At 30.3% G+C, this 12,650-nt stretch overlaps 1 protein-coding gene across 1 annotated transcript; it reads left to right on the forward strand.

The window, feature by feature from the left end:
- The first annotated feature begins 4,928 nt into the window (after nt 1-4,928).
- Nucleotides 4,929-5,838, forward strand: LOC114166366 (protein SLE2). Its single transcript, XM_028051084.1, has 2 exons — nt 4,929-5,208; nt 5,387-5,838. The coding sequence occupies exons 1-2, from the start codon at nt 5,091-5,093 to the stop codon at nt 5,566-5,568; spliced, it is 300 nt and encodes a 99-aa protein (XP_027906885.1). The 5' UTR covers nt 4,929-5,090; the 3' UTR covers nt 5,569-5,838.
- Nucleotides 5,839-12,650: the final 6,812 nt, after the last annotated feature.

Here is a 12,650-nt window from a genome sequence, read left to right on the forward strand (position 1 = left end):
AACACATCCAGCTACATGGAAGTGTTTGGTACTTTGTTTCTCCTTCAAGAACAATTTAGCTTCACAAATACTGCCAACCAAATACTCATACACCACTCGACCCCAATTAAATTTCCCAATACTGCCAAGGTCATCAACTACCACTCGTGCACAAAAGACTTATCACATATGCAAAAAATGCAGCAGAGGTCAACACTTGAGTGCACACAAGTCATCACCAACAAATCAGACATGTTTAATCCACTTGGGTATGAAACCACATGAAAGAAATAATTACAAATCAATACATATTACCCATACTTAATCACCCCATAATCGACTATTGACTGGTATGACATGAAAGATCAAAAAATTGAGTCATACTACATGCTTCCAAAAAATTCAACACAGATCATCACTTGTGAGCAAACAGGTCATCACCCATACATTATACAAGTGTAATCAACTTGGCTATGAAACCACATCAAAGAGATAATTACAAATGAACTCAGATTATCCAAAGTGAATCACCCAATAATCAATTATTGACTAATATAATATGGAAGTTCAAAAAATTGAGTGATACCACATGATTGCAAAAAATGCAGCACAAGTCATCACTTGGGTGCACACAAGTCATCACCAACAAATCAGACATGTTTAACCCACTTGGGTATGAAACCACATGAAAGAAATTATTACAAATCAACACATATTACCCAAAGTGAATCACCCCATAATTAACTATTGACTGCTATAGTATGAGTTCAAAAAATTGAGTCAAACCACATTATTGCACAAAATGCAGCACAGGTCATCACTTGTGAGCAAACAGGTCATCACAATAAAATAAGACAGATTTCATCAACCTAGTTAGAAAACTAGTATTCATGCACCTATCAAAGCACCAAAATCACAGAAAAGGAAAAATAACACAAACTTACCAACCACCGCCTGAATCAAACAACTGAAAGCACCAAAAACCTTAACTTCGCAAGCTTCGTCTTCGATTACAGTGTTGTGGTCATTCACATGTACAAGATAGATGTTAAATTTGTCTTTAAACAATAACTGACTCGACTATGCCAGCGAAAACCAAAAAAAAATCTTAGTTCCTTAACCAAAAAACCCACAACGACGACTTCAGAAAAAAATACCACAAACCTGTTGTCGTAGTGGAGAAACGCACAAAAATAAAACATACCTACGAACCACGAAGCTGAATCCAACAATGGAGATGAAGAAAAACCCTAACTCTAGGAGGAACGTCTTCTCCCTTCGTCTTCTCTCTTCGTATGGAGTCACGTATTCTCCTTTCTTCCTTTCTCCTTTCTTCCTTTCTCCTTTCTTCCTTTCTCCCTTCGAGTGGGTTTTTCCTTTTCTTTCTTTCTTTTCCCTTTTTTCGTTTTTGTTGTCTCTGCGCAACCCACTCTCCACACGAAAACCTAATTTCCAACCCTTTCAATTTTGACGCCCAAACCCACTCTCCAAAACGTGCTTCTGACCCGCTCAATATTCACGCCCAAACTCACTCTCCAAAACCTGCCACGTCTCAAGTAAAATGCTTCAAAAAAATTATTTTTAATTTCAAAAATAAATTCCACCTGTGCATGCCACGTCAGGGAGTCAAGTGTGGAGTCAAAATAAGGGGTCAGTATATCATTTTCCTTTGTTGAAAGTGCAGTACATGGTTTTAATGTTTAAATGGTGACTTTGATTGGATGTGGTATTTTGGGAGGGCCTACAGGAAATAGAAATTTTTTCTCTTCACTCTTTTTCGGCCTTGCGTCATTTTGGTCTAGGAGATAAGTCTTCCAATCACAATTCCATTTCCAATATCACGTTAGTGGGGTCGTGTAGATGTAGGTTTTGTCAATTAAATATATCTTAGTATTGTTGAAGTTTGGATGGTTAAAGCCTTGCATTTGTCTTTCTTTTTCTGGTTGGAGTTTTGGTTCTTACGGTTAGTACATCCAAAAGGTTTCATGGTTTCCACTTTTAATTAATGTTAAGCCTTGGTATTTTGTACGTAACATTGCTTTCTTTCGTTTGTTTTTCCTTCTTCATTCACGTGGTTGAGTGCATCCTAGACATGGATTTAGTCCTTCTTTTTCACATGAAATTAGTGTTGTTTTTAGATAGGAGAATGCAAAAGATAGGAGTGTTTCTTAGTTATAATTATGAAGTTCATTAAATTGTACTTTGGTAGTAGTGTGGTGACTGTCTTTAAGACTATAAATTCATTAATAGTATTTTGGTAGTAGTTGGGTAGTTCTATTAAGGCTTAATTAGTGATTGAGTCCTCTAATTTGTTATTTTGATTTATTTTGGTCTTTTTATTATTTTTTGGTTTAATTTAGTATTTCAATTTTTTAAAAATGTTCAATTAGGTACCCTTATTATTTTTTATTCAATTTAGTCCTCCTTTTTTTTTAAAAAAAAAAGATCTAATTAAGCTCAAATGCAACTTATATATACATCTTAAAATAATATTTTTATATCAAACCACTCCACCTAAATACTCAAATTATTTAATTTTTTACACCTCACCTAAATACTCAAATTTTTTACATTTAGGTGGAGTGATTAGATGTATAAATTCTAAAAAATTATCTTAACATGTATATATAAGTTGTAATTAAGTTTAATTACTAATTTGGTCTCAAATTGAAGATGACAAAATTGAATCGTTTTAAAAAATAGAGACTAAATTGAATAAAAAATAATAAGGGGACTAAATTGAACCATTTTAAAAATGTGGATGTCTAAATTGAACCCAAAAATAATAAGGAGACCAAAATGAACCAAAGCAACAAACAAATTGAAGGACTAAATGAATAATTAAGCCTTGTATTAATTGTATTTTGGTAGTTGTATTAAATGTACGTGGTTAAAGTGTTAGCAAATTTTGGTCATACATATTGATGCATCCACCCCAAGGCTTATAGCTTGGGCCAACGCCTAGGTCCCGTTTTCATGGTCACATGCATCTCAAGCCCAAAGTCCACCAAGAGGCCCGATAACAAGGATCATTCTAAAGAAGATCCAAATAGGCTTTCCTCAAAATGGCCTCACTTCTCATGAGCTTCAATTACTTTTTTCATGGGCTAAAGAAGATGTGAAGATATATGAATAGATTGCATGATTGAGCATTAGAATAACCATTTAAATTAGGCCCATTTTTTAAGCCTTGTTTTCATAAATAGTAGGCTAAATAAACTTGTGCATTGGATTTTAATTGGGCTAATCCAAGCCCAATAAGGAGTCTTGGCTAAGACACCTCATTCACCACAAAGGAAGTGCGACTTTGGCTTGCAAAGGAATGTCATGCCACGCATCCAAGCTGTCATGCGCATCCAAGGGCCAAGAGAGAGACTTCTTCTCCAAGACTTGCATTTCATTTCAAACACCATTTCATGTGCATGTGCATTAGTGACCTTCTCTTCTATAAAAGAGAGTCCTCTTGCACTCTGTAGAGTTTACTTTTGAAATTTCTAATAGAATGTTTGTGTTGAGATCACTCCACTCTTCTATTATTTTGAGAGAACCTAAGCTAGAGGTTTACAACATTTCCACTAGCCACATTCTACTGGCCTAGTTTCTAGTGTAGTTCTCCTTTCACCACTCCAAATTTCATTACTACAAGAGCCTTAAACACTTGTCTCCATGCCATTTTCCGCTACCTATGGAGTTCCTACCAACCACGACACATTGGAGCTCCATCATATATGATGAATAATCAAATATGTTAGGGTCGTTATTAGCCAATTAATTAAAGTGATCTGATTAATTATATCTATGGCTATGAGTATATATCTATCATGAAAATATTAACTTTGTAGATACCTCTAATATTCTAATTCGATAAAGGAGACAAATTAGGAATATTGTCTTTTAGGAAGAAGCAACCGACAGAGGTTACATAAAAGAGATATGATCTTCGTATGAGAGCACGTACATCATTATTTTGTTCCTTTCTTTTTCTCCCTATAAGAGAAAACTTAGAGTGCTCTACAGGTGGAAAATCAGATACCAAAATTATCATTGTTCCCAATTGCCAATTCAGGTACACTTTTGCTTTTAGTCCTTCAATATTGGGAACTGTATAATTATCCGTAGGGTTGATTGCTCTTTATATTTTCATAAATCAACATGAAGGGCCAAATAAATGGCTTATATCTAGTCAAAGTTAAAGGATTCAAGTACTACTCAAAGTTTCACATAGCAACTCTTCATATAGGAAGTGTTTTATTTGGAAAGACTTGTTTGTCAGCATAATAGATCTAGAAGTATATATGTCTTAACGTAAGAAATAACTAGTTTTATAAGATTAAATTACACTCAAAAATTATTTCTTAAGATATTCTTCAATTGTTTAGAAACTAGAAGCCCAGAGCGATAACAACAATGAAAAAAAATGGTTTTAATTTTCAAATTTGTATATCAGTATCTTTTTCTTTAATTGATAGTATTTAATAGTTTTATTCTAACTAAGTTTTTCCATGTATAAATCATCAACATAAACAAATTGTTAGTGTATATGGTCTAAAACTATGATCACGTTTTTAATTTTCGCTAAATATATATGACTTCTTTTCATAAGTACACAACTTAACTACATATGTTACTTTTCGTAGGGGATTAATCTACACGTACACACAACAATTGTCGAAGGTCCAAACGTACACTAACTGCAAGAACAACCAAAACAGAAAACTGGTTGAATTTGCCATGGGAGCTAAAGAAATTCTAGAAACAACCAAACAGTGAAATAAAAGCTAGAGTTTCACCATATGATACGTGTCATCTGAGAAGCCACGTATGCATGCGTGTCTTCCTTCTCCTTGAGCCACGTGTGTGTCGCACGTGTCAATGCATGGCCACACCTTCTTTTCCATTTTCACCTGTTGTCACCTTCTGGTTTTTCCCTCTGATAACAGTGCATGGACATGTGCAACGAAACATAAACTATATCTCACACTCTGCTCCCTATATAAACCCTCAACCCTCTCTGTTCTTGTCACATAGCTTCCAAAACAAACCTAGTTCACGATAGAATCGCGTAGCCATCAAAAGGGTAGTGAGAAAGAATCTGTGAAAGAGTGAGAAACATGGGAAGTCGTCAGCAGAACAAACAAGAGCTTGATGAGAGAGCAAGGCAGGGAGAGACTGTTGTTCCCGGTGGCACTGGTGGCAAGAGCGTTGAGGCTCAGCAACACCTTGCTGAAGGTTTATCATTAATTCATACACACATTATATATTCTTCATCTTTTTCATACATATGCATATGAAAAAACATCACATTCATCACAAGTTCACAACATATCCTTCTTTTTCATCACCTTTTGTATATCATTTATTTCAAATACATTCTGCATAATGAGTTTGTTTCTTTGTTATATGAAAGGGAGGAGCAAGGGAGGGCAAACAAGGAAGGAGCAACTAGGGACAGAAGGGTACCAAGAAATGGGACGCAAGGGTGGGTTGAGCACCATGGATAAATCAGGAGAAGAACGTGCTAGAGAGGAAGGCATTGAAATTGATGAATCCAAGTTCAGGACTTCTGCCAATAAGAACAACGACATGTAACAGACACATACCTTCGAGTGTGTTCTAATGCTAGCTTCAAAATCAGTTTCTGAGTCTTCTATAAGAAAGAATAGGTTATAATGTGTTGTAGTAGGTCATGGTTTTATGTGTGTCCTGAAATAAATTAGCTAGCATGTGTGATGTTTTAGTGTATTAGGTTTTCTTGTACTCGGGTCTTTCTTTTGGGGTGTAAGTGATGAGCGAAGCACATGTGCCTCGCTTTCACTAATGTGTTGACGAAGTTAATGGAATGTATATTATCTATGATCACTTGGTAAAGTAACTAAACTTTTAGGAATCACAAAACTATAATAAAATATTAACCCAAAAATATATAAACCCAATTTAAATTTCTAAAATGTAAACTTTGTAACAGATCTTTTACAGAATAAGATTTGTAATGGTTAAAGTATATTCCCCATCTTTTTTACTAAGCATAAGCTAGAAATATGTTGAGAATTTAAAATAATAAATTATTTTCTGAAATTATATCGAATTTTGGACATTTATCTACAATAGTGTTCCGTCTTTAAGATTTATATTTGGAGAAAGTGGTGACCCAGGGCATGGTAAATAACTTTACATCGCATCATTAGAGGAAAGAAAAACTTGATGCAAAGCAGTGCAGTTACAATTAATTTGTATCGAATTACTTTGAAACTTTTTTTAACTTTTTTGGAAATTTAAATTCGAACTAATTATATTTATTTTCCTTTACATATTTTGTTTCGAAAGCAATTCAACATTTTAGAATTTTAGCTTCGAAACAATAAAATTTACTTTTTTATAATTTTTCAGATATATTTATATATAACTAAAAAAGTAAATATTATATCTATTTACATTAATATTATGAAAGAAAAGATAAAATATACATAGAAATAATATTATTAGAGAGAGGACAGTTGACAGAAAAAACAGCGAGACAAGGAGGGAACATGAAAAAAGGAATAAAAATAAGAGGACAGAAAAGAGGAATGAGAGATAATATGAGGAAAGAATGGAAATAAAACAGAAAATTGAATTTAAAATATGATCATTTTTAAATTATCAAGATATCTCTATATTTAAAATTTCACTATATTTAAAATCTCAGTTTTTATTTTTTTGAAAATAATAATTTCCAGTAAAATATTTTAAATTTTAAAAAAATGTATTAATTAAAATAAAATTTATTTCTTTAGTAACAATCAAATGACCAAAATTATTAATCACATAGTTTAGTTGCTGGTTCAAGTGCTAAAGCAATGGACATACCAGGCATGGAATTTCCCCTAACTATGATCTCCAAAAAGTAGCCCGAAGTGATTAACCACATACTTTCGTCTTTTTTCCTTTTTCATAAGAGAAGTAGCAAATTGTGCTTCTTATGATGATTCATGCTACCCAGTTAAATTTGTTGGATAATATACTATAACTCCTTTTTTTATTCTTTTCCTTTCTTTTTACTTTCGGACGTGGTTTACTTTACTTCCTTGATGTGGTTTACTTACTTTTACTTTACTTACTTTTACTTTACTTTCTTTTACTTTACTTTCTTGATATGACTTTCAATATGAATTATTTATTAATGTATGATTATTTTTTTAATTACCAACGTTAAATCACATCATGTAATAAATGATAAAAATATAGAATTCAAAATGTAACATCATGAAATTCAAAAATGAAATTCAAAATGTAACATCGCATTTAATAAATAAACTTAATTAAATGAAACATCACACATAATAAAATAAAGAGTAAAATTATGAAGTAAAATGTCACTTTTTACAGGTATTCAAAGTACTTAAAATGAAATACCCACGATGTTAATAACAAGACAGAATAATAGATTGACAGTATTCAAAATAAATGCTCACCATGGGCTACAACCCTAAAAGAAAACTCAAAAGCAGGATCTGACCCAAAACGAATTAAGCAGTGGAATCTCCATCACCTTGATGACCACGAAAAGTTCTCGCATCTGCTCACATCAATAAATTGATGATCATCACAAAAAGGAGAAAAATCACACATAGAACATACAAACAAGCAGAAAGATAAGCTAAAGTAAAAAGGTTTTTATCGTGCAATTGAACATACAATTTAAAAGTCAAGCGTACATAAATCCCTCAAGTATATAATCACTGACAAGCAATACACTAAGACTCAAGACACGATTATCCGGTACATATAATCAGTCGGATTCACTGGATGCTTGCACTTGTGGTGGCCTCTACAATTGCCAATGGGTTTCACCCTAACACTCACAAGGTCAGCCTTCAAACATCTAAAGCCATTATCCTGTCAAAGATTAGGACCTCCTGCTACTCTCACCACTCTAGTCAGTACGCTGCTCTACGTGAGATTAACTGACTCTTTAGAGTGTCAGGATGTAGTCCTTACTCGAATTCTTACTAAATTATATAATGAGGCACCACCACGAACCTTCGTGGAATTACGTCCTAATCATGAGTCACCACCATGAACTCCCACTAACAGGGGTTATGGAATTACGTTCTGACCATGAGGCATCACCACAAAACCATCGTGGAATTACGTCATGACTAATGAGGCACCACCACGAAATCATTATGGAATTACGTCCTGACCAATGAGGCACCACCATAAGATCTCACCTAGAGATTCATGGAATTATGTTCTAAACCACACCAAAATCATGTCTCACCAACCAAGTATAAAGTTATCATGCATACTAATTCCATGTCATCATTTATAACCAATTTGGTCCCTCAATTTTTTTATCTCAATTTGGTCCCTATTTTGGAAAATTTGATGCAATCAAGTCCTTTATGTTAGTGATGTAGTAACGGTGTTAAATGGGGTGCCACGTGTCAGTTTCTGGATTTTTTGAATTTTTTTGTGAATATTTTGAATTTTTTAGAATTTTTATTTATTTTTTAGAAGTTTAAAAAAATTAAAAATTTGCCATGTGTCAAGCTGACATCATGCCACGTATCCGTGACAGTGCAACGTGTCACAATTATGTCATATGTCATTTTCTCATTCTCAATTTGGTCCCTATATTTTAATTTTTGTCTCAATTTAGTCCCAATTTTTGTAAAAATTGTGCAATTTCGTCCCCTCTAAATTGAAACAAAAATTAACTTTTATATAAATGTTATACAAATATTTTTATTAAATTTGATATTTTTATTAAATTGATATTTTTATTATATATTTTCAACAAAACTAAGTATTTAAATTTGTTTCACATTCAATTTTACTTAAAATTATTTTCAAATTTTAAATTTATTTGTTTTTTATTGTTACATAAACTAGTTAATTTTTCTTAAGTTTATATAATTATTCTTTTACACCAATTAAAACATTTGTATAGAAATTATTGAATTTTACACATTTTAAAAATATGCAATTATTTAAAATATAAATTCAAATAAAAAACAATATTAAAGTATGATGTAATAAAATATCAATATAATTTATGATTTTTTTTTTGTTATTAGCATTATTTTCTATTAACAGCTTTGAAACAATTTTAAAGAAAGTTTAATGTAAAATATAAATTAAAATAAACTTAATCTTGTTAAAAATATTTACTTGAAATATCAATTTTGATAGAAATATTTGTGCACATTTATATAGAAATTAAATTTGGTTTAAATTTGGAGAGGGACAAAATTGTACAATTTTTACAAAAATTGGGACTAAATTGAGATAAATTAAAATACTAGGACCAAATTGAGAATAGGGAAATGACATCTGGCATAATAGTGACACGTGGCACTATCACTACTACATGTCACGGTGTCAACTTGACATGTGGCAAATTTATAATTTTTTAAAAATTAAAAAAAAATAAAAAATATAAAAAATATAAAAAACTGACATGTGACACCCCATTTAACACCGTTACTACACCACTAACGGAGAGAACTTGATTGCACCAAATTTCTCAAAATAGGAACCAAATTGAGATAAAATAAAATTGAGGGACCAAATTGATATTTTGCTACGAAAATGGGGACCAAATGAACAATTTAACCTAAATTATTATATCTAATTATAAATTGAATATAATTCTTAGATTCAATTGTTAAATAGAATATTTCTAATTGTTATAAATATTAGTTTACTTTTCTTATTAAATATAAGAATTTTATTCAATTTATAATTAAATTTAATAATTTATAATTGAATTTAAAAAATAATTAATAAAAATGTCAATTTTAGAAAAATATTAGTATAATTTTTATAAAAGATATTAAATTCTGTGTCAATTTGAAAGGGACAAAATTGATTCATTTTAACCAAAATTAGAACTCAATTGAACAAAAATAATGGACTAAATTGAAAAAAAAAATAACACAACCACAATTGACACGTGGTACTAACATTGACATGTGACACAATTATGACTTGACACGTGGACAATTTTTTAAAAAATTAAAAAATTAAAAAAATCAGGAACTGACACGTGGCATGTACGGTTCAAAAACGTTAACTATTCAAACACTGTTACTAAAAAAGACCAAATTGACCAAAATTTAATGAAAATGAGGACCTGATTGAACACAACGAAAATGAGAACCAAATTAAATAAAAACAACGACAATATGAACCAAATGTATATTTAAGCCTTAAAATTTTAGTAACTAAATTTTAAAGATCAATTTAGAAACTAATTATAATTTTTTGTTCATAATAATTATTATTTTAACAACCAATAAATTTTATTTTATAAATTGATATCTAAATTGGTTATTATAATACTAATAATTTTTTATCATTAGAATTGGTTGTTAATGACATATTTTATTGTAATGCGTTAAGAGAAAGAGAAAAAAAAAAAAAGACTATGTGTCTTCACATAAATCACGGGTCTTTGTTTTGTTGGAAAGCAATAAAGTTGGTTGAACTAATAGTATATTAGATTGGTTTTGGGTGTGATAAAACATTTTTGTATTCTTTGAAGTTAAAATTGATTGAAGATGGTAGGAAACGGGAAGTGTGTTGGAATATTGTCTATCTTAAGTTTCTTTTTCTTTTTTTTCTCGACAAACTTTTTTAATTAAATGTATTTTTAAATAAAGTATTTGGGATATTCCAATTCATATACATATACAATATATTATGAGATAATATCAAATTTATATTTTAATCCATATACAATATATTATGAGTCGATACCTAAACTTCAATATTTTGCATTACATCCTTATTAATTTGAAAACTTTACACAATAGCTTATCGTAAGATTTGCTATTGTAAGATTTGCAGAATTCAAATATGATTGGCAGTTACATATGTGTATTAGTTTAACCTAACTACCCATAGATGATTTTCTTGTCAATCATTATTTGTCCTTCCTTTTTTCACTCACACTAGTGACATATAACTTGTAATATAATATGCTTCATTTCTTTATTATTCAACATCACCATGGTCTTATTTTGTTGAAACGTAATTTTTATACTATAAACACCCTAGCATCCATACATGCATAAAAATATAACTACTCTAGACTAAAGAGTATGAGAAAAGGTTAGAGATTTCCAAAACTATATGATTTTCATAAACTTGCTCTATAATAGTAATAACCTTGTTTTTATTTGCTATTGTACATCTTTTATATTACTTTATCAACGTTCTTATACAATGGACAAGACATAGACACCAATTAGAGTATGAAAAATTCATGTGAAATTTTACATTTTAACCATACCTATGCTAATTTGAACCATGAAAAAGATCTTTTCAGCATCAACCTTTACATTCTTAAACATTACATCATTCCTGTGGTTCCATAGGACCCAAATAAGAACTACCCAAACTCCACACCAAATTATATTCCCTTTGTGGTTAAGTTTCATTAGGTGGAACTATTGAAAGAGTTCACCAATCTGGTGTTGATCTATATTCATGACTCCTACCCATCTATCACACATGAGACACTTTTTTCGCCTCTTTATACATTTAGAATAAATGACTTATTGTTTCTTCTTTCTCTCCACGCATAGAACACAAAGTCATTTCCAAGTATCATTTCCCTACCTTTTAGGTTATCCTTTGTGGCCAAATCCTTTACCAGAACTCCAAGCATAAACTTATGTAAAGGGGATAACTTTAACTTGTCACAATTTCTTTAATATGTATTTACAATTAGTATTCTAATTACCTTTCAATTTTTTTATATGCAGATTTTACCAGATACTTTATATCCTTTTCATGTACCTATACCATGATATAAAAATTTTATTTCTGAACTTTTTTTCATGTAATGTGCTAAAATGATTCGTAATCTACTAACTAATAACGTGAAAAGAAGATCTCATGTTCAATATTATTTTTGCACTAATTGAATATATTTTGTTTATTTATCAAAATAATGCATAAATAAACTAAATACTGACCGGTAGTTATTTTCTTAATTATTTAAGGCATTATGTTATTATGTTAGTTTTATTTTACTTTTATATATAATTTGTTTCATTGAGTTTAAGGAATTAAAAACTGAATTTTGTAATTTGTAGTTTCTTTTTCGATTGAGGTTTGAGGTATGATCTTTGTAAATTTTTTGCAAATTATTTATTTTAATTTTGGTATGTGTTCATAAAAAATTGATTATATCATCTCTTTTCATAATATCGTATCGTGTTATTTAGTCTTTTTACGTGTTTTTGTTTAAGTACTTGATTTTGTAGTACATATTTTTGCACTTAAACTTTTTAATTTAATATAAATAAATTATTTTTCATTCTTTCTAAAATATTAAAACAAAAACGTATCAGACAGAGAAGAATTTCAATTTCACAGAGTTAGGAACAAAAACCATACTTAACCTCAATTATTAATTACTTCATCTTATTATTTATTTATTATTAGTAGTATTAATCTTTTAATTCTAATATAATTAATCAATCTTTTTATATATAAAATTTATAAGTATAATTAAAATTAGATATTAATATAATTTATAATAAGTCATGTGCATAGCAGGGGTACACAGACTAGTTTCAGACTAGTTTTAATTTATATGGCACATCTGTATCTGGATATTGAATACATAAGAGTGTGAATAGAAACATAAAGTGAAACAAGTTGTTCCGGTGTGAATG

Source organism: Vigna unguiculata, chromosome 10, assembly GCF_004118075.2.
Source record: "Vigna unguiculata cultivar IT97K-499-35 chromosome 10, ASM411807v1, whole genome shotgun sequence".
In the NCBI taxonomy this organism is placed as follows: Eukaryota; Viridiplantae; Streptophyta; class Magnoliopsida; order Fabales; family Fabaceae; genus Vigna; species Vigna unguiculata.